This window comes from Salvelinus alpinus, chromosome 10, assembly GCF_045679555.1.
Source record: "Salvelinus alpinus chromosome 10, SLU_Salpinus.1, whole genome shotgun sequence".
NCBI lineage: Eukaryota > Metazoa > Chordata > Actinopteri > Salmoniformes > Salmonidae > Salvelinus > Salvelinus alpinus.
The window spans coordinates 72,863,036-72,886,756 of NC_092095.1; the positions used below are offsets into that span (position 1 = coordinate 72,863,036).

Consider the following 23,721-nt stretch of genomic DNA (forward strand, 5'->3'; position numbering starts at 1 on the left):
CATTTTTTGTAACAATGTTGTTGCTTTTCAAAACAGTCCACTAAACACACAACTTTTGCAAAACAGTAAATGCTTTTTGAAAATGTAGTTGTCTTTTTAATAAACATAACATTCCTAAAAAATATAATACCATCAAACTTGCAAATCCGTTCATCAAAAGAACACGACTGCCTGCAAAAAGATTGACACAACTATACTTATTTCTGGAGTGCAAGCAGACAAAACAGAAAGTTAGTCTGTCTTTTAAAAATCCCAGTAGATCCATAAATGTTCTTTGCAGTCACTAAATGATGATGATCAAAACTGGAAGTACAACGATACAAACGTGCAGAATTATGGGCAATTACTCTCCTTTTATGCATATTTCACCAAACAATTTCATTCACATTAAATTTGATTACTGATAAATGAAAAAATATATATATTTGCACATTGTGTGCGTGATTCATTCATCAGTATCATCACAATCCAATTCCATGTATTCAATGCATAGGCTGGTTTGCTCATAGTTTTGTAGACTTTCCATTTCCGTACAGAAACACAATCCACAATAGAAATAAGGAAAGCTGAATACAACAGGGGAACACAACTGATATGAATGTATAGGCCTCAATCCACACCAAAGCAAAGCTCAATAATGGAAGGTCACATGTTGGAGATGATGACATAGCAGTCAGCCAAAGTTGTAGCCTACATTGTGTGTGAATTTGAACTGTATTGTTGTGTACAACATGTGCTAACATAAGTAGACACAAATCCTATGGCCCACAAGGATGTGCCTGCAGTCTCTTGGACCTTCACTGGGACCTCTTCATCTGCAGACAGGCTCTTGGACCGTCACTGGGACCTCTTCATCTGCAGACAGTCTCTTGGACCTTCACTGGGACCTCTTCATCTGCAGACAGGCTCTTGGACCTTCACTGGGACCTCTTCATCTGCAGACAGGCTTTCACAGCTCTCCATATCTGAGGACAGACATCACAAAGAAACAGGCTTCATTATATTCCAATTAGACAGCCCTGACTATTATATCTCTGTCTGTCTTCATAGTTTTCCTTTTCTGACAGCTGGAGCAGAAAATCCTTTCACCCTCTTCCATTACTGTTATCTACAAACGCATTTGGATTATGAGTTTTTAATTTGCAATGATAAATAGGTGAACATTAACAAGCTAATATGGCGTTAGCTAGCTGATGATATTTAACTTCACTCTAGTATGTAAAGTTGCTAGCGAGCAGCTCATCAGCCTACACACAGTGGCCTGACTTACTTGACTATCTTCATAAGTCCACACCTCTTCTCAGTCTGCGGCGCCCTGGAGCAGCACCTGGGATCAGTTGAATTGCCTCATGGGGTACAAACAAAGGATCCAATTCAGGAAAGTTGTATTTCAGGTTGAAATGCTGGTGAGTGACCGCCGATCCAATAGCCAAAAGTTATTTTCAGCTGTAGGTAATAATGCAAGAAATGTTCTGAACTAATAATGCAAGAAATAACCCCTCCCCCCAAAATAAATACTACAAAGTTGCTTAGCAGCAAGGAACAGGGCGTCCATGTATATCGGTGCCATCTTGAAAACCACATGAGTACATGCATCCATCATGCCTCGTGTCAACATTGCAGGCTGGTGGTGATGGTGTGGAGTGTGTTTTCATGGCACATATTGGGCCCTTGATAAAAGTTGAGCAATGTTTGAATACCACAGGATATCTAAACATCATTGCCAATCAGGTGCATCCCTTCATGGCAGCAGTTTATCCATCTGCAAATCTATTTTTTTCAGCAGGATAATGTCCCATGCCACAAGGCTAGGATTGTCCAGGAATGGTTCCATGAACATGACAGTGAATTCAGCCAACTACCAGCCAAATTGACACAAGTGTGGGAAGCATTGGAGTCAATAAGGGCCAGCATCCCTGTAAAACACTTTGGACACCTTGTAGAGTACATGCCCCGATGAACTGAGGCTGTTCTGAGGGCAAAAGGTGGTGCAACTCAGTATTAAGGTGTTTCTAATGATTTGTACACTCAGTGTCTATTGAGACACATTACAGACAATAGCCTACAAGTAGCAAAACAGAACTCACTTGATTGACAATTAAATGTATTTCAACATTGAAATAGGCCTATAGGCTACTGTTTATACACTACATTGGCAAAAGTATGTGGACACCCCTTCAAATTAGTGGATTTGACTATTTTCACCACACCCGTTGCTGACAGGTGTATAAAATCGAGGTACACAACCATGTAATCTCCATAGACAAACATAGGCATAAAGAATGGACTTATTGAAGAGCACAGTGACGTTCAATGTGGCACCGTCATAGGATGCCACCTTTCCATAAAGATACTTCCAATAGACGCCCCCAGAGAAGGCAATTTTCAAAATGAAAAAAAAGACAGTTTCGTTATCACCTTTGTGCCAAACATATGAATGGAATTTGTCCATGAATTGTCTTCAAGGCCGATTTTATTTTCTTCCCCTCCACAATGTTTTATATTCATGCTATTACATGGAAGAGCTTGTGCTGCACGCAGAAGGAAAAACAATGGAAATCATTTACGCGCTCTCGTCCAGGACCTGCTCCTTCAATGTGATGGGTTCCTGACATTGGAAGATGAGACAGACTGACTGAAGTGAATGGATAGTCCAGGATCTACTGTTTGTATGTGGCTGCTTTGAAAATGAACTGTGTTTGTGTGTGATCAAGGGTGTATTCATTCCGCCGATTCTGTTGAAAAACATTCCTTAAATGGAAGTAAACGAAACTAAGATAAACATACCGGAATTTGTCCAATAGAAACTCTTGTTTGCAACTATTGGACTAATGATTACACCCTAGATCAGCTAGATACAGGCAAGAGTGTGCAAGGCGGTATTGAATGTGTCAATGTCACCTTGATTACTCAAATTTCTCTCGCCCTACATGGTAAACTTTCATTCATAGGCTAGGTTGTAGCAACCTCTTGATGGGTATAGGGAAAATTAGAGTATCATGTAGTAGCCTAAACCTATCGATGTTACATTGAGCTGGGTGAATGGCATATGAATGATAGTCATCCAATATGCTGTTATAGTAATAAGGCCATGCTCATTAAAAAAAAGACCTGTCCTCACTTGTCTTAAAGGCACAGACCGCCACTGACATTTACTAATGGGCTCCTGAATCTGGAACTAGCAAGATGTCAGCCTCCTTGAATAGGCATATCTGACCGTGAGTAGATTACATTCAAAACAACGGTCGGCCATCTTGGAGGCTGTTTCTAGTTCTTATTATAACTCAATGCATTGCTGGCTTCCACCATTTTAATGTAGTCAACTGGGTGGTACTTCCAACTTCATTGACTGATCCCTCCTGAACCTGTTGGAATCTCCAGCTGGCTCATCAGTAGGGATTATGCTGAGCCACGGGGCACCGGTCTATGGCCTGTGATGTAAACAGTAACAGGCAAATGTGGCAAGGGATTAGCGCCCTTCTCAAATAGCAACAGTAATCTGCGCCTTTCGGTCATTTTGTCAACAAGGCAGCATGGTGCCTCATCCAGAAACATCTCTTTTCCATAAAATATTTATTTGAATTTTTTAAACCACGTTTCATTGGGAAGGCAGATAAAGCTTTTTATCAAAATCAAAAACTTTTTCATGTGAAAACACAGAATCCTACTCATTACTCCAAGTGCTTAATTACATTACTTTTGTTTGGAGCTGACTTACCTGTGGGCTTTGAAACTGGCACCTGGCCAAAAATAAAACGAATGCCATCAACTTTCACCCCGTGCAAAACACGCCTATCAGGGAGCCCAGGCCAGATTAATCGAATCCCGTCAATGCCGCTGCGCATTCTGTCACAGACGCTATAATAACACAGATACAAAGATGAGTCCTCTATCTATCTCTATGGCCGCGCACCATTGTTAAGAATCTGTGCTGTGAAGACGATGCTTTTTGTCTCCGTTTCTATGTATTATTACAGGTAGGTAATAGCACGTTTAAACTATCTAAAATCGAAAGAACATGATGTCATGATCGGTTACAAATCCGTCAAAAGATTGCAAGGTTTCTTATGTTAAATTTGTGTCGTGATGAAAACGATTTTACAAGTCATATAGCTTGAGATTTTGGGTTTGTCTGACTCAATGTACACCATTTCGTCAAGGTAATTTAAAAATATTAAATTTATTTGAGATTTCTGAGTTCGTTTTGTTATTGGGTTTGTGTATTTTTTTTTAATCTCACGAGCTGGTAAAATGGCGGCGCCCGCTGTCTGCGTATATTTATGTCGTTGGTGCAGTATATTAATTAATATACAAGGGTTCTAACCTGAACCATTATTTATTAGTTTACAATTGTACAATTTATGCTCCCCGCATATATAAACCACTAGCACAAGATCGTAATTTTGATGACACATGGGGAGCTTACTGTACATAGTAAAATGGTGCGCACCAAATTGTAGTTCACATTTTGGTGTGGAAAACGGTGTGAGAATTTTTTTTCAATATTCATCAGATATGAACACAATTAAAATCTTTAGAGAATACAAATCTCATTTAATCAATTGCATGTGAAAAAACGTTATCAAGCCAGCAGCAGATGAAACGGAACCAAACAAAGTCTAGCTCACTTATTTTGCTAGATAGAAAGAAATGGACACACACGTATTCAGAATCGGAGCAAGCTGCACACCCAGCAAACTGTCTTTAAAAAGACGTTGAAAAGACAACTATGCCCGTTCGGGTTTGGTTGAAAGTGAAGTTTGAAAGTGAAAGCTGAAAATATGTATTTTTCATGTCGTTGAAAAGACGTCCTTCTAGGCCCGTTTTGGTTGAAAATAAGTATTTTTCAGGTCGTTGTTTTAACGACTTGCAAAGAACATAATTTAAATGTACTTGTAGCCTATACACATGGATGCAGTAACCAAAAAATGCTCAATCCCATTAGTCATTACATTACTCCAGTATTTGCACAAAACATTCAGTCAAAGAATACTATCTAGTACAATGATAAGACAAAATACAGTTAAGGTCAAATGAATATAATTATATTCATTGAATAATTATCAATCAAAATTATAGATATATTTCGCTGCGTTAGCAACGGCCCTATGTGGTGGTGACGTGGAAACCATCACCCCTGGTTCTACCAGGAGCATGCTTGAGGTGGTCTGCCACAGCTCTCCGAACATCATGGTCAGTGGCCTTGCTGTTCCATTTCTTGACTGCAGCTGTAACACCAAAATAAACACAGTAAGTTATAGAAAAGACTAATAGATATGGAGCATCTTACAGGTTCCCCACGGCAACTAAATCAGCATTCAGGGCTCAAACCACCGGTTTATCACTAACCAATGGTGGCTATTTTGTGTTGTGCAGTAATAATGATAATTTATTACATTTATTCAGAATAATTTAGAAGTGGATAAATGTGTTTGCTTTTCCGTGTCTGTCAAAGACAAAAAGCAATTTACAAGATAAGTTTAGTTAAAGTTGTCCTTCTCAGGGGCTGACAATTGATTAGGGCTCAAACTTGCACGCAGTGTAGAAAAGATGAGGGCCTGTTTGAATGGCGCAAGTTGTCTCTTTCACTCCTCCCTAATAGACTATTATAAATCACATTAATTGGTAAACTGAACACTGTAGCCTAATATATTTGTCAGTGTGCGGAGATCGCAAGTCAAAAATGTTTACTTGAAATGGGGGAATGCTGGCCTCCCGGGTGGCGCAGTGGTGTAGGGCACTGCATCGCAGCGCTAGCTGCGCCACCAGAGTCTCTGGGTTCGCGCCCAGGCTCTGTCGCAGCTGGCCGCGACCGGGAGGTCCGTGGGGCGACGCACAATTGGCCCAGCGTCGTCCGGGTTAGGGAGGGTTTGGCCGGTAGGGATATCCTTGTCTCATCGCGCTCCAGCGACTCCTGTGGCGGGCCGGGCGCAGTGCGCGCTAACCAAGGGGGCCAGGTGCACGGTGTTTCCTCCGACACATTGGTGCGGCTGGCTTCCGGGTTGGAGGCGGCTGTGTTAAGAAGCAGTGCGGCTTGGTTGGGTTGTGCTTCGGAGGACGCATGGTAGCGATGAGACAAGATAGTAATTACTAGCGATTGGATACCACGAAAATTGGGGAGAAAAGGGGGTAACATTTTTTTTACAAATTAAAAAAAGAAATGGGGGAATGTTTAGCCGACAGTTGTGTTTCCTAATCGCCGCTTTGCGTGATGGCCGTTGAACAAGGCCATTGGTAAAAGAGCCTGAAAGTCAAGCACACATAGGATGTTCTTTGTGAATTGAACACTTTCAAACTGCTGAGGAGATAAGGCTCTTGGATTTACTGTCTTTGTTGCAGACAGTTTGTATCACTAACAACACCTTTAAAATGACTTTCTTATTGGATCCATTCTAAAGATATGACATACCTGTCCATGACCTGGTTGGTGTGTCCATAACACCAATTTTGCTTAACCTTGAAATCTGTGTCAAGAGACCTTGTTTGAAACCCTGGAAGTTATGCAGTAACCTCTGTCTCTGTCTCAGTAGGACTAATAAAATAAAATAAATATATTCTACAGGCATTGCTTGTAAGAGTGGAATGAACAAATTGAATCGTTTTAGGTAGCGTGAAAAAGGCTGGCAGTGTAAATTAAATGGTACCTACAGTGTAAATGAAATGGTAAAATAAGCCATACTAGTTAGTTAGCAAACCAACCAGCTTCACGGTAGGTACCCAGAGAGTAACGTTGATGTTAGACTCCAGCTAGTTCATAAAATAAATAAAAATTGGTCAAAAAACAATGACTCCACACCTGTTACAAGAAAACATAGCTAACCGTAGTTAGCTAGACCGATACAGTAAGTTAGCTAACAGTACAACCATCAAATCTGTTAGCCCTGCTTTCCCGCCCTACTATCTAACGTAAACTCACCCCATTCCGTACAAATGTGCGCAACCGCAACATTCAAACGAGGCTACAAAGAAAACTAATGGGACTGTAGCGACTGTGTTGACTTCAAAATCGGGGGTGTGAACTACGTTTCTATTCAAGCGTTGATCGACATGGTAATGGCTCTATAGTATTGGAAAAAAGTTGAAAAAACGGACACTCCGTTTCATCGTGACGTGTCATGTCGTAACGTACAGCACGCATAAAGCAACTATTTCTGTCTTACAATCTCTCTCCACCAGGTGTAGCACTTCTCTCATAATTTAAAAACAATAAATGGACAGTGACGGGGGTAATACCTAGTCATTTTTTGCGTCATCATTGCATGCGATCATTATTCTCAAAGCCGCTGTTTACTTCTAAGATCACTTTAGCACCGCCCTAAAAACCCGATTCAAATTCGACACAAACCTTCAAATAGGTATATAATGACACATTATATAAACTCTTTATAGTGTTTTATTTACATTTTAGAGGCGATAAGGTGATAAGTTGGACAGATCGAGTGAAAAAAAGCAATTTTCCCACACAACATCTCTCCTTCTCACTATCAGCATTATTTTCGCTTCCCCACCCGCCATTTTTAAAAAGACCCGACGGGGCTCATTGCCTGTTTGAATCATGCAGAAACGGGCAGCGTTTGGGTCATCTAATTGATTCTGTTGGAAAGGGGAGAAATTGTGCTTTACAATGGTATTGACATTACAGTTGATCTGGAAGTATTACGTTTTTGGGGCGCTAAAATAAGGACAATTGTACGGACCAAGGCGATGTACGAGTTTACGTGAGTTAACGTTAGCTAGCTAGTTAGCTAGCATGCAAGTATCAAGGCAGAGTTGCTTATGTTAGCCTAGAGAAAATAATAGTTTGCGACATTAACAGAAATGTCGCAAACTGATAATTATTATAACAACCTTATCAAATTACAAATGTTTTCAGAAATGTTTATGCTTACAATTATCCGCGTGTCGTTGTGTTACCGTTTTGAGGAACTAATGTCGGGTGAATGACTTGCGCTTTCTGTTTCTCCCAGTTTTGGGACATGATGGTTATAAATTGTACTAAATTCCGTTGTGATATTGTAAACTAATGATTTGAAATTACAGGTAATTATCTGTCATTCTGTCTATAGCAGAACATCTAACAAGCTATTCGATTTTATTTAAAATCAATATATTTAATGATATTGTGTATATCAGAAAAATAATCAAACTTGTACTATATGCAATATTGTATAATTGTATTCGTGTATCTCATGCATTTCAATGAGTACAAGCTGATCAGGCTGACCTTCGGCTATATTTGGATCAAAACAGACGGACAATTTTGGGCGAAATGAAGTCCATGATGGATGGACCTGATATGGCCGAAAATTCGCCGTCCGTGGACGTCACCACTGATGCCATGACAAAGCCACCGTGAAATTCCCCTTTAACCTGTAGTTGTTGGCTTTTTTCAATGCAGGATTCTACATGCAGGAGTTAGTCCGTGGCGGGGTGTGTCTGGTTTGGGGTAGGGAAATATGGCGAAGCGGAAGTGCAGTTCGAGTCTGATGGCTCCCAGTTGAGTAAAGTTGGTAGGAATGAATGGAAGACGGAGACAACGAAAAATGGAGCAAACAGACCAAAAGTTGTAAACGAACATTGGTTTCTTTTGGAGCGCGATTCATCAACAATTGTGTAATTTGGGAGATCATCTGAGGTCAGGAAGATGGTGAAGGAGGCATTAGGAAAGGTAGAGTCAGTCAGTGACCAGTAGTGTTTTTGATTTGATTTCATGCGTCTCAGAAGAGCTGAAGGAGAGAGCATTGTTTTTCGGAGCAGGGCACCGTTAAAATGTGTTATATCTGGAGTTCCGTTGGAAGAGTGAAGAGTGTCTGCCTACTCATGTGATGCTGCGATATGTAAGATACTGTTGTGAGAGCTATTGTGTATAAACCACTGCAGTTATGAAATTGATAAAATAATGGCCATGTTTCAAGTGTGTGTCGACGGAATATTTTTGTATTTATTAGGATCCCCATTAGCCGCTGCAAAAGTATCAGAATTGTTCACTTTTCTCATTGACTTCTCAAACTTCTCTCCACCAGGTGGAGAACAAACAATGACTGGAATGAACTACAAAAATCTCTGAAACTGGAGACACTTATCTCCCTCACTAGCTTTAAGCACCAGCTGTCAGAGCAGCTCACAGATTACTGCACCTGTACATAGCCCATCTATAATTTAGCCCAAACAACTACCTTTCCCCCTACTGTATTTATTTATTTAGCTCCTTTGCACCACAATTATTTCTATCTTTACTTTGCACATTCTTCCACTGCATATCTACCATTCCAGTGTTTTACTTGCTATATTGTATTTACTTCGCCACCATGGCCTTTTTTTTGCCTTTACCTCCCTTATCTCACCTCATTTGCTCACATTGTATATACTTATATATTTTTTTAAATTATTGTATTATTGACTGTATGTCTGTTTTACTAGATGTGTAACTCTGTGTTGTTGTATGTGTCGAACTGCTTTGCTTTATCTTGGCCAGGTCGCAATTGTAAATGAGAACTTGTTCTCAACTTGCCTACCTGGTTAAATAAATAAAGGTAAAATAAATAAATAAATAAATAAAACCCGGGCTTGGTCTGCTTCGCAAGCCTTCTCGGAAGTGTCGCGTTTTTACGTCTCTGGGTTTAGAGACTGGTGGTGGGGCAACAGGAAGTTCCGCGCAGGCGCGCATCATTCTTCATAATAAAGGATACGCCAGAATTGTGCAGTCGAGACAACTTCTGTGTCCGTTTCAAATGTATTGCTACTGGTATGTAATAGAACGTTCTAATATCGAAAGAACATGTCATAACATGCTAGGTAACAAATACGTCAAGGTATTATCATGTTTGATCAAGGTTTTATGTGCTATTTTTGTGTCAAACCGCATGAGTGAACGTGATCCATTTTTTTACAAGTCACATAACGTTAGTTAGAGACTTTGGGTTAGTCTGAGTGGATGTATATAATTTCGTGAAGGTAATTTCATAAAGGATACATTCATCTGGGCTTTCTGGGTTCGTTTTACATGTCGTTTTTGGTTTTGTGTCAAATTCACGAGATGGTAAAATGGCGGTTCCCACTCGATCTGCAGTAACGGACTTCAGTGCAGGCAGTGAGGTTGCAGCAGGGAGAGACAATTTTAAGGCTGCACTACTGTGGAGCTAAATGTAAGGATTATCAGTTTTCTACATTCAGTTTCTGTCTAAATGTTACTATGGTGTGAACGGAAATACTATTGGTTTTTGATTGAAATAATACAGTGAAGACAAGGTTATTCAGGAAAATAGTACATAGTGCTGCCTAAAACATAATGCAACCTTGTACTAAATGTTTTTTTTTAATGCATTTGTGAATTCAGGAAATCTATAGATTAAGTGCATTTAAGTTGTGTAGCCTAATTTTAAAGTGTATACTTTGTCTAATATTTATTAATTAATGTTTTGTCAATGCTTAGCTACCAGATCTATTGAAATGGGATCAGTGCTTGACTTGGACAGGAGCTCACCGGAGCTGAGTACCGGCACCTCAAATGTTTACTGTTTGAGCTCATGTTCCTTTTATAGAATATTAGCTCAACAGTATTGTGGAGCTCCTGCACCTAAATATAAACCATATTTTTAGAGAATAAAGAAAGTCTTGACAGTTCTGGCACTAACTTTTGTGTCTGCTTCTCTTTATTACTATTGGCTGACTCAGATTAAGTCTGAGGCCGGTAACCAACAGTGAGGACAGACTCAGCCCGCCTCTCTCCTTACACACTGAGTCCAAACCTACAGTCACTGGGTCCTGATTGTGATAGTGGAGTCCAGTTTGCACTGCAGGATCCAGAAATGGCATCAGTGAAGCTGGAAGACTGCAGTCAAACACTGGAGCTGAATGTCAACATTAAAGATGAAGAAGAGGAGGAGAAGATTGGGAAATCTGTTTCTCATTGTAAGCACAGGTTCTATCTAATTAAGTTTGTTTTTCATACAAACTTCCCACTGCATGAAAAGTTGCTGTAGAACTGTTTTATTTATTTATTTTATTCCACCTTTATTTAACCAGGTAGGCCAGTTGAGAACAAGTTCTCATTTACAACTGCGACCTGGCCAAGATAAAGCAAAGCGACAAAAACAACAAGAGTTATACATGGAATAAACAAATGTACAGTCAATAACACAATAGAAAAATCTATATGCAGTGTGTGCAAATGTAGTAAGATTAGTTTTCAGATTTATAACAAATTAAAAACAGAAATGCCTTATTTACATAAGTATTCAGACCCTTTGCAATGAGTCTCGACATTGAGCTCAGGTGCATCTTCTTTCCATTGATCATCCTTGAAATGTTTCTACAACTTGATTGTTGTCAACCTGTGGTAAATTCAATTGATTGGACATGATTTGGAAAGGCACACGCCTGTCTATATAAGGTCCCACATTTGACAGTGCATGTCAGAGCAAAAACCAAGCCATGAGGTCGAAGGAATTGTCCGTAGAGCTCCATGAATGGAAATATTCACGAGCTGGTAAAATGGCGGCACTCGCTCGGTCTGCGTCAACGGACTTCAGTGCAGGCAGTGTGGATGCAGCAGAGGGAGACAATTTTACGGTTGCACTGCTGTTTTGAAGCTAAATGTTATATGATTATTGGTCTTCTACATGTATTTTCCAAGATGGCATAGCAGTCAGACGTCCTTTGTCCTCGTCTTGTCGTGTCCCGTGTATATATATATATATATATATTTACATATTTTCTTCGCATATCTTTTAATATATTTTTTCCCTAAAAACTCAACTTAAAAACACTCCTGCAACCCGCCTCACCAATAAAAAATACAAATAGTATTATTCGCCTCAAATCTGAAATCCACAACAGAAGCTAGCCAGAAGTTAGCTGGCTAACGTTAGTATTCACGGTTGGCGGTCATCAGCTATCCTTTAGCTCAAAAAGCTATCGCCAGTTTTGTACAACGCGACTCAGACCAGAGCATACCGGAACAATTTTCTCTTCATATCCCTGGATTTCTACCGCAAGCTCTGGACATTTTCACCTGGATCTTGCAGCCAGCTAGCTAGCTGCTATCCGAGTGACTATTGGCTATCAATTATTCCGAAGCTAGCCAGCTGAAGAGTTCCATCAGCCACTCCTGGGCTACAATCACCTATCCGGACTCGTTTTACTGCCGATGCATTGCCTTCACCGATGGAGTCATCCAACTGGCCCCTCCGTTGCAACATAACCTGAACACCCATCTGCGGCCCGCTAATCATTAGCTGTCTTATCGGCTGCTATCTGAATAGGTCTATCGGTCAATTTTCTTGGGCCACTATAACTATTTTGCCAATTGGATTGGTTCCCTCTACCACACGGAACCCCACTAATCTACAGACGGAAACGCACGAGGTGGCTAAAAACAGACCTCCATCCTCTGCCAGCTTGCTACCCATGGCCCGGCTAGCTGTCTGAATCGCCATGACCCCAACCAACCTCACTAATCACTGGACCCTTATGATCATTCGGCTAAGCATGCCTCTCCTTAATGTCAATATGCCTTGTCCATTGCTGTTCTGGTTAGTGTTTATTGGCTTATTTCACTGTAGAGCCTCTAGCCCTGCTCATTATACCTTATCCAACCTTTCAGTTCCACCACCCACACATGCGATGACCACCTGGTTTCAATGATGTTTCTAGAGACAATATCTCTCATCATCACTCAATGCCTAGGTTTACCTCCACTGTATTCACATCCTACCATACCTTTGTCTGTACATTATACCTTGAAGGTATTTTATCGCCCCCAGAAACCTGCTCTTTTTACTCTCTGTTCCGGACGTCCTAGACGACCAATTCTCATAGCTTTTAGCCGTACCCTTATCCTACACCTCCTCTGTTCCTCTGGTGATGTAGAGGTTAATCCAGGCCCTGCAGTGCCTAGCTCCACTCCTATTCCCCAGGCGCTCTCTTTTGATGACTTCTGTAACCGTAATAGCCTTGGTTTCATGCATGTTAACATTAGAAGCCTCCTCCCTAAGTTTGTTTTATTCACTGCTTTAGCACACTCTGCCAACCCGGATGTCCTAGCCGTTTCGGAATCCTGGCCTAGGAAGACCACCAAAAACTCTGAAATCTCCATCCCTAACTACAACATTTTCAGACAAGATAGAACGGCCAAAGGGGGGGGGGGGGGGGGATAGCAGAGATAGCCTGCAGAGTTCTGTCCTACTATCCAGGTCTGTACCCAAACAATTTGAACTTCTACTTTTAAAAATCCACCTCTCTAAAAACAAGTCTCTCACCATTGCCGCCTGCTATAGACCACCCTCTGCCCCCAGCTGTGCTCTGGACACCATATGTGAACTGATTGCCACCCATCTATCTTCAGAGCTCCTGCTGCTAGGTGACCTAAACTGGGACATGTTTAACACCCCAGCCATCCTACAATCTAATTTTGATCCCCTCAATCTCACACAAATTATCAATGAACCTACCAGGTACCACCCCAAAGCTGTAAACACGGGCACCTTCATAGATATCATCCTAACCAATTTGCCCTCTAAATACACCTCTGCTGTTTTCAACCAAGATCTCAGCAATCACTGCCTCATTGCCTGCATCCGTAATGGGTCAGCGGTCAAACGACCTCCGCTCATCACTGTCAGACGCTCCCTGAAAAACTTCAGCGAGCAGGCCTTTCTAATCGACCTGGCCCGGGTATCCTGGAAGGATATTCACCTCATCCCGTCAGTAGAGGATGCCTGTTTATTTATTTTTTTAATTCCTTCCTCACCATCTCAAATAAGCATGCCCCATTCAAGAAATGTAGAACCAGGAACAGATATAGCCCTTGATTCTCTCCAGACCTGCCTGCCCTTAACCAACACAAAAACATCCTGTGGCGTTCTGCATTAGCCCCCGTAATATGCAACTTTTCAGGGAAGTTAGAAACCAATATACACAGGCAGTTAGAAAAGCCAAGGCTAGCTTTTTCAAGCAGAAATTTGCTTCCTGCAACACAAACTCAAAAAAGTTCGGCGACACTGTAAAGTCCATGAAGAATAAGAACACCTCCTCCCAGCTGCCCACTGCACTGAGGATAGGAAACACTGTCACCACAGATAATTCCACTATAATTGAGAATTTCAATAAGCATTTTTCTACGGCTGGCCATGCTTTCCACCTGGCTCCCCCTACCCCAGTCAACAGCACTGCACCCCCCCCCCCCCACAGCAACTCGCCCAAGCCTTCCCCATTTCTCCTTCTCCCAAATCCAGTCAGCTGATGTTCTGAAAGAGCTGCAAAATCTGGACCCCTACAAATCAGCCGGGCTAGACAATCTGGACCCTTTCTTTCTAAAATGATCTGCCGAAATTGTTGCAACCCCTATTACTAGCCTGTTCAACCTCTCTTTCGTGTCGTATGAGATTCCCTAAGATTGGAAAGCAGCTGCGGTCATCCCCCTCTTCAAAGGGGGGGGGGGGGACTCTTGACCCAAACTGCTACAGACCTACATCTATCCTACCCTGCCTATCTAAGGTCTTCGAAAGCCAAGTCAACAAACAGATTACCGACCATTTTGAATCCCACCGCACCTTCTCCGCTATTTAATCTGGTTTCAGAGCTGGTCATGGGTGCACCTCAGCCACGCTCAAGGTCCTGAACGATATCTTAACCGCCATCGATAAGAAACAATACTGTGCAGCCGTATTCATTGACCTGGCCAAGGCTTTCGACTCTGTCAATCACCACATCCTCATCGGCAGACTCGATAGCCTTGGTTTCTCAAATGATTCCCTCGCCTGGTTCACCAACTACTTCTCTGATAGAGTTCAGTGTGTCAAATCGGAGGGCCTGTTGTCCGGGCCTCTGGCAATACCCTTCTCAATAAATTGGATGCAGTCTATCACAGTGCCATCTGTTTTGTCACCAAAGCCCCATATACTACCCAACCCCTGCGACCTGTACGCTCTCGTTGGCTGGCCCTCGCTTCATACTCGTCGCCAAACCCACTGGCTCTAGGTCATCTACAAGACCCTGCTAGGTAAAGTCCCACCTTATCTCAGCTCGCTGGTCACCATAGCAGCACCCACCTGTAGCACACGCTCCAGCAGGTATATCTCTCTGGTCACCCCCAAAGCCAATTCCTCCTTTGGCCTTCTCTCCTTCCAGTTCTCTGCTGCCAATGACTGGAACAAACTACAAATATCTCTGAAACTGGAAACACTTATCTCCCTCATAAGCTTTAAGCACCAGCTGTCAGAGCAGCTCACAGATTACTGCACCTGTACATAGCCCATCTATAATTTAGCCCAAACAACTACCTCTCCCCCTACTGTATTTATTTATTTATTTTGCTCCTTTGCACCCCAATTATTTCTATCTTTACTTTGCACATTCTTCCACTGCAAATCTACCATTCCAGTGTTTTACTTGCTGTATTGTATTTACTTTGCCACCATGGCCTTTTTTTTGCCTTTACCTCCCTTATCTCACCTCATTTGCTCACATTGTATATAGACTTATTTTTCTACTGTATTATTGACTGTCTGTTTGTTTTACTGTTGTGTTGTTGTATGTGTCGAACTGCTTTGCTTTATCTTGGCCATGTCGCAATTGTAAATGAGAACTTGTCCTCAACTTGCCTACCTGGTTAAATAAAGTTGAAATTAAAATTAAATTAAAATAATAATATTGAAACATTCAGTTTGTCTTCATCTATAAATGATACTATGGTGTGAACAGAAAATACAATTGTTTTTTGAAGTAAAACGGTGAATACAAGGTTATTAAGGAAAATAGCACATAGTGCTGCCTAAAACATACTGTAACCTTGTACTAAATGGTTTTTGAGTCATTTATGCATTTATCTACTACAGTTTAAGTATTGTCTCAAAAGTATTGTGGAGCTCCTGCACCTAAATATAAACAGTACCGGCACTCAAAATGTTTATCGGCAACTATTTCAGTCCAAGTCAAGAACTGAATTAGATAATTGGACAAGAATAAATATAATATATTTTATAGAGAATAAAGACTTTGCCAGAACTTTCAAGAAAATAACTTTTTGTGTCTGTTTCTCTTGAACTACTTGCCGACTCAGGTATGAGGCCGGTAACATCAACAGTGAGGACAAACCCAGCCAGCCTCTCTCCTTCCACACTGAGTCCAAACCTACAGTCACTGGGTCCTGATTGTGACAGTGGAGCCCAGTTTGCACTGCAGGATTCAGAAATGGCATCAGTGAAGCTGGAAGACTGCAGTCAAACGCTGGAGCTGAATGTCAACATTAAAGCGGAAGAAGAGGAGGAGAAGATTGGGAAGTATGTTTCTCATGGTAAGAGCAGATTCTATCTTCAGGTTGATTCTAAGAGCAAGTTCTATCTATCTAATTTGGTTGTTTGTTACGTCATCCCACTGTGTATGAAAAGATGCAGTAGAACTGTTTCAATGAGAAGATAAATATTATTTAATGCTACTGACACTTGCATGGCTTGACACCACTATTACCAGCATTTGTTTTATTAACTGGGTTATCTGGAGTGTTCAGAGAGTAGACTAAAGAAGTGAAGTAGACAAACTACCAGTGTTTTAAAGTTCTATGAAATGAGTCTTTAGTTTCTAACCCTTGTGATAGTGAGTGGAGGATGATATGAAATGAGTCTTTAGTTTCTAACCCTTGTGATGGTGAGTAGAGGATGATATGGCTCATAATGTTCTTGACTTATGAGATACTTTTAGAATAGTTGTATTCTCCTTTTGCATTGCACAGCCTATTTATATGAATAAGTACAGGTAGCCTAGTGATTAGAGCGTTGAGCCAGTAATCGAAAGGTTGCTGGATCGAATTCATGAGCTGACAAGGTAAAAATAAACTCAGCAAAAAAAAGAAACATCCTCTTACTGTCAACTGTGTTTTTCTTCAGGAAAATTAACGTGTAAATATGTGTATGAACATAAGATTCAACAACTGAGACATAAGCTGAACAAGTTCCACACACATGTGACTAACAGAAATTGAATAATATGTCCCTGAACAAAGGGGGGGTCAAAATCAAAAGTAACAGTCAGTATCTGGTGTGGCCACCAGCTGCATTAAGTACTGCAGTGCATCTCATCCTCATGGACTGCACCAGATTTGCCAGTTCTTGCTGTGAGATGTTACCCCACTCTTCCACCAAGGCACCTGCAAGTCATTAACTTGTTTTTCAACCACTCCACAAATTTCTTGTTAACAAACTATAGTTTTGGCAAGTCGGTTAGGACATCTACTTTGTGCATGACACAAGCCATTTTTCCAACAATTGTTTACAGACAGATTATTTAAATTATAATTCATTATATCACAATTCCAGGGGGTTAGAAGTTTACATACACTAAATTGACTGTGCCAGCTTGAAAAATTCCAGAAAATGGTGTCATGGCTTTAGAAGCTTCTGATAGGCTAATTGACATAATTTGAGTCAATTGTAGGTGTACCTCTTTGCTTGACATCATGGGAAAATCAAAAGAAATCAGCAAGACCTCAGAAAAAAATTGGTATACCTCCAAGTCTGGTTCATCCTTGGGAGCAATTTCCAAACGCCTGAAGGTATCACGTTCATCTGTACAAACAATAGTACGCAAGTATAAACACCATGGGACTACGCAGTCATCATCCTGCTCAGGAAGGAGACTCGTTCTGTCTCCTAGAGATGAACGTACTTTGGTGCAAAAAGTGCAAATCAATCCCAGAACTACAGCAAAGGACATTGTGAAGATGCTGGATGAAACGGGTACAAAAGTATCTATATCTACAGTAAAACGAGTCCTATATCGACATAACCTGAAAGGCCGCTCGGCAAGGAAGAAGACACTGCTCCAAATCCGCCATAAAAAAGTCAGATTACGGTTTGCAATTGCATATGGGAACAAAGATCATACTTTTTGGAGAAATGTCCTCTGGTCTGATGGAACAAAAATAGAACTGTTTGACAGTAATGACCATCGTTATGTTTGGGGAAAAACGGGGGAGGCTTGCAAGCCGAAGAACACCATTCCAACTGTGAAGCACGGGGGTGGCAGCATCATGTTGTGGGGGTGCTTTGCTGTAGGAGGGACTGGTGCACTTCACAAAATAAATGGCATCATGAGGGAGGAAAATTATGTGGATATATTGAAGAAACATCTTAAGACATCAGTCAGAAAGTTAAAGCTTGGTCGCAAATGGGTCTTCCAAATTGACAATGACCCCAAGCATACTTCCAAAGTTGTGGCAAAATGGCTTAAGGACAACAAAGTCAAGTTATTGGAGTGGCTATCACAAAGCCCTGACCTCACTCCTATAGAAAATGTGTGGGCAGAACTGAAAAAGCGTGTGCGAGCAAAGAGGCCTACAAATCTGACTCAGTTACACCAGCTCTGTCAGGAGGAATTGGCCAAAATTCGCCCAACCTATTGTGGAAGGCTACCTGAAATGTTTGACCCAAGTTAGACAATTTAAAAGATGCTACCAAATACTAATTGAGTTTATGCAAACTTCTGACCCACTGAGAATGTGATGAAAGAAATAAAAACTGAAATAAATAATTCTCTCTACTTTTATTCTGACATTTCACATTCTTAAAATAAAGTGGTGATCCTAACTGACCTAAGACAGGGAATTTTTACCATGATTAAATGTCAGGAATTGTGAAAAACTGAGTTGAAATGTTTTTGGTTAAGATGTATGTAAACTTCCGACTTCAACTGTATTTACACATGTTAAGTTTGCTGAAAATAAACACAGTTGACAGTGAAAAGAGACAGATACCATTGCACATGTGCTACATTACCCAAAGGCCCTTTGCACATGGTGTTAGGCTTGCATTTGACTGTCAATCATTTTAGTCCAATGATATGATTGAAAATCCTCCAAGAGCCTTGGTCAGGGAGGTGACCAAGAACCCAATGGTCACTGTGACAGAGTTCCTGTGTGGCGATGGGAGAACCTTCCAGAACAAGACCAATCTCTGCAGCACTCTACCAATCAGGCCTATATGGTGGAGTGGCCAGATGGAAGCCACTCCTCAGTAAAAGGCATATGACAGCCATCTTGGAGTTTGCCAAAAGGCACCTAAAGGACTCTGACCATGAGAAACAAGATTGGTGATGGTGACTCGGAGTGGACTCATAATTATTTATTGTTTCTCTTATATCCAGAGGCAGTGGGCGCTCCGGATTTCGCGATTGGGGACAATAATTGTGACTCGAATTGCTCTCTGGAACAGGGCGGCATTGAAAGGAGTGATAATGGGATTAGGTTTAAGTGTTAAGCAGTTGAAATGGAAGATTCCAGGTGTCTGTGATGCCCGTCTTTAGGTGAGACGTAGATCCAGTGTAGAGTGTTGGGAAACAGAGTATACATTGTCTGTCATGTAGAGTTTTGATGCAGAGGTGAAGGTAGGAAGTGTCAGTTATCCTGTGAGTGTTTTTCCCCCCGTAAATACTAGTGTTTTAGGTGTCAGGTTTATGGGCCTGTTGCAGCAGTGTGTAGGCATGAGATGCCCTAGATGTGAGAAGTGTGCAGAAGGGCATGAGATGAAGGAATATGTGGTATCGTGGAGAAAGTTCTGTGTGTTAGTTGTGGGGTAACCAATGGGGCTGGAGATCTGAGGTGTCAGGTGAAAGAAAGGCAGATTGAGGTTGCCAGGGTTACAGTAGTACAGAAAGTGTAGTATGGTGAAGCAGTGAAGAGAGTGGTAGAGGAAGATGGGTACAGGGTGAGGGATCCTGAGAGGATTCCTGTGAGGCAGAGACCAAGAGAGAGTGATGGGAAGAATATGTGCTTCAGCAAGGTGGGCTTTTTAGCATTTATAGCCATGGTTGTCAATTGTACTGCAGAAATGGATAGAAAGTCACAGAAAATAGAGGTTGTGGGATTGGGATTGTGAGGATTTACTGCAGAACAGCTGCAGAAGGTGTTGAGTGGTGTAGTGGTCTGGCATAGGGTTAAATAGTAGAATGGGCTGGTGGGTTTTTATTGTGGAAAATCACCACAAAGGGACTCAGTCAAACTTAAATGAATCATTCTTTATTATCAGCAAGCTGGAGAGGTTCCAAAAAACCTAAAGCACCATAGTACACATCGGTCGGGAGCTCTGCCGGGGCAGTCCCGTTAGTTCTCCTATATACTGCTTAGACAGACAAGTTATATTTGCATGATTTAGCTTATTCATTATTCATCATTAACGTTTGGTTCCTGCATGTGACCGACCAATACCTCACAAGGCTTCTTCTCTCCAAGCTGAGACCTTGAAACGGATCCCTTTTGGTAACCAGAACGATGTTCAGGGTCTACTGCCAATTGGTCTGAGGAGATCAGTCACCCTCACGAACCAAGAACATTTTCCCCCAAATTTTTAGCTAATAGTTGGCAGGGCAATTCTGTATTAATTACTGTATCAAATGTATGTCGGCTGTGAAATCCCTCACACCAGTACAGTAGGTGGCGGTGTATGCAGATAAAAGTTGGATGTGATCCGCCAACCAAATCCCAAAGAAGAAGGATGCGAATGCACATCGCTTGACCCGTATGGAGAATGTGAAGAAGGAACATTGTTAATCTATATTATTGATGTTTTATGAAGAGTATCTACCACCCTATGGGGTATATTTTATATCCCAGCTTTACATAAGAGAGTTTGTGTAAAACCCGATGCAATGGAATAAATGCAAAAGGTTTGGCCACATGTCAAGTGTTTGCAGACAGACATTTTTTTATTGAAGAGTATGTGAATGTCAAATGTTGCAACTGTGGAGGGGGTCATGTTCCTGAATTCCCAGAGTGCCCTGTTAGGAGATTTGCTGTACATTCACCAGGTTTAAACTTCCTAATATCAAAACATGTCATACCATGCTAGGTAACATCCGTTAAGGTATTATCACATTTGGTAAAGGGTTGATGTGTTATTTTTGTGTCAAACCAAGTGAAGAACGTGATCACTTTTTTACAAGCTACATAGCTAGAGACTTTGGGTTTGTCTGAGTACATCATTTTCTCAAGGTAATTTCATAATCAATTTATTTGAGATTTCTAGATTTGTTTTGCATGTTATTGGTTTTGTGTAAAATTCACAAGCTGGGAAAACCGCCGTGCCCACTGTCTGCGTCAAAAAGAGACAATTTTATGTAGTAATATTCAGACACATTCAGTTTCTTTGTCTATAAATGTTAATATGGTGTGAACGGGAAATACAATTGTTTTTTGATGTGAAATACAGTGAAGACAAGGTTATTCAGGAAAATAGTACATAGTGCTGCCTGAAACATACTGCAACCTTGTACTAAATGGTTTTTGAGTTACTTATTAATTTATGTAAACCAAGAAATCTACTATAGGTTAGGTTTAGTTACATTGTGTAGTTTGTACTTTGTCTAATTTGAATGAATTCATGTTTGTTGTCAATGCTTGCTTACTTACCTGATCTATTGAAATGAGATGGACAGGAGCTCACTGGAGCTGAGAACCGGAACCTCAATTTTCTACTGCTTGAGCTCATGTTCTTCTTATAGAATATTACCTCAACAGTGTTGTGGAGCTCCTGCATCTAAATATAAACAGTACCGCCACCCAAAATGAGTATCAAATACTATTTCAGTCCAAGTCAAGCTCTGAATGAGATAATTGAACAAGAAAAAATATAATATATTTTAATAGAGAATAAAGAATGTGCCAGAAATGTCAACACAATAACTTTTTGTGTCTGTTTCTCATTGTTACTACAGGACGACTAGAATTACGTCCGATGCCGAGGCCGGTAACATCAATAGTGAGGACAAACCCAGCCTGCCTCTCTCATTCCACACTATGTCCAAACCTACAGTCACTGGGTCCTGATTGTGACAGTGGAGCCCAGTTTGCACTGCAGGATTCAGAAATGGCATCAGTGAAGCTGGAAGACTGCAGTCAAACACTGGAGCTGAATGTCATCATTAAAGATGAAGAAGAGGAGGAGAAGATTGGGAAATCTGTTTCTCATGGTAAGAGCAGGGTTCGATCTAACTAAGTTTGTTGTTCGTTCCAACTTCCCACTGTGTATGAAAAGTTGCAGTAGAACTGTTTCATGATGAACTGTTTCAATGACAAGGTAGATGTTATTTCATGCTACTCAGACTCGCATGGATGACACCAGTATTGCCAGCATTTGTTTTATTCACTGGGTTATCTGGAGTGATCAGAGAGTAGACTAAAGAAGTGAAGTAGACAGTTTTTATTTAACCTTTATTTATCTAGGAAAGTCATTAAACTTCTCTTGGGTAGGGGGCAGCATTCGGAATTTTGGATGAAAAGCATGCCCAAATTAAACTGCCAGCTACTCATCCCCAGAAGATATGCATATTATTAGTAGATCTAGATAGAACACACTCTGAAGTTTCTAAAACTGTTTGAATCATGTCTGTGAGTATAACAGAACTTATTTAGCAGGCAAAACCCCAAGGACAAACCATTCAGATTTCTTTTTTTTTTAGGTCACTCTCTTTTCAATGAGGTTTCATTGGAAAACCAGATTTCTAAGGGACCTTCTTGCAGTTCCTACCGCTTCCACTGGATGTCAACAGTCTTTAGAAATTGGTTGAGGTTATTCCTTTGTGTAATGAAGAAGTACGGCCATCTTGACGGAGGGTCACTCAAAGTGTCCTGTTTGTTAGAAGCGCATGACCAGAAAGCTAGCTACAGTTGGTTTTAATCCTGTATTGAACACAGATCATCCCGTCTTCAATTTGATCGATTATTTACGTAAAAAAATACCTAAAGTTGTATTACAAAAGTAGTTTGAAATTTTTGGGCAAAGTTTACAGGTAACCTTTGAGATATTTTGTAGTCACGTTTCACAATTTAGAACCAGTGTTTTTCTGGATCAAACGCGCCAAATAAATTGACATTTTGGATATATATCGACGGAATTAATCGAACAAAAGGACCATTTGTGATGTTTATGGGACATATTGGAGTGCCAACAACAGAAGCTCGTCAAAGGTAAGGCATGAATTATATTTTTATTTCTGCGTTTTGTGTCGTGCCTGCAGGGTTGAAATATGCTTCTCTCTCTTTGTTTACAATGGTGCTATCCTCAGATAATAGCATCGTTTGCTTTCGCCGAAAAGCCTATTTGAATTCTGACATGTTGGCTGGATTCACAACCAGTGTAATTTTAATTTGGTATCTTTCATGTGTGATTTAATGAAAGTTTGATTTTATAGTAATTAATTTGAATTTGGCGCTTTGCATTTTCTCTGTCTTTTTGCCAAGTGAGACAGTAGCGTTCCGTCTAAACTCAGATTTTTGTATATAAATATGAACTTTACCGAACAAAACATACATGTATTGTGTAACATGAAGTCCTATGAGTGTCATCTGATGAAGATCATCAAAGATTAGTGATACATTTTATCTCTATTTCTGCATTTTCTTACTCCTCTTTGGCTGGAAAAATGGCTGTCTTTTTCTGTGACTTGGCTCTAACCTAACATAATCGTTTGGTGTGCTTTCGTCGTAAAACCTTTTTGAAATCGGACACTTTGGCTGGATTTACAACAAGTGTATCTTTAAAATGGTGTAAAATACTTGTATGTTTGAGGAATTTAAATGATGGGATTTTTGTTGTTTTGAATTTGGCGCCCTGCAGTTTCACTGGCTGTTGACGAGGTGGGACGCTACCGTCCCACATACCCTAGTGAGGTTAATGACAAATTATTGTTTACATTGACGGCCTACCTCCCGGCCAAACCCGGACGACGCTGGGT

The 23,721-nt window shown here is 40.8% G+C and overlaps 3 protein-coding genes across 12 annotated transcripts in view; 2 read left to right on the forward strand and 1 right to left on the reverse strand.

Annotated features, from left to right (window-relative positions):
* Window positions 1–23,721, forward strand: part of LOC139533032 (zinc finger protein 271-like) — a 279,603-nt gene that overhangs the window by 251,107 nt on the left and 4,775 nt on the right. For 5 of the 10 annotated variants that reach the window (XM_071331205.1, XM_071331201.1, XM_071331202.1 and 2 more), the window contains one exon: window positions 21,703–21,957. In XM_071331205.1, coding sequence (XP_071187306.1) covers window positions 21,703–21,957 — 255 coding nt within the window. Of the gene's footprint in view, window positions 1–3,838; window positions 3,978–8,130; window positions 9,813–10,036; window positions 10,146–10,674; window positions 10,912–16,060; window positions 16,295–21,702; window positions 21,958–23,721 lie in introns of those variants that run through there. The other 5 variants (XM_071331206.1, XM_071331207.1, XM_071331210.1 and 2 more) reach the window with 5 other exon arrangements.
* The window catches only part of LOC139533065 (zinc finger protein ZFP2-like), a 316,223-nt gene that overhangs the window by 172,321 nt on the left and 120,181 nt on the right, over window positions 1–23,721 (forward strand). The window lies entirely within an intron of this gene.
* The window catches only part of LOC139533031 (zinc finger protein ZFP2-like), a 530,089-nt gene that overhangs the window by 55,170 nt on the left and 451,198 nt on the right, over window positions 1–23,721 (reverse strand). The window lies entirely within an intron of this gene.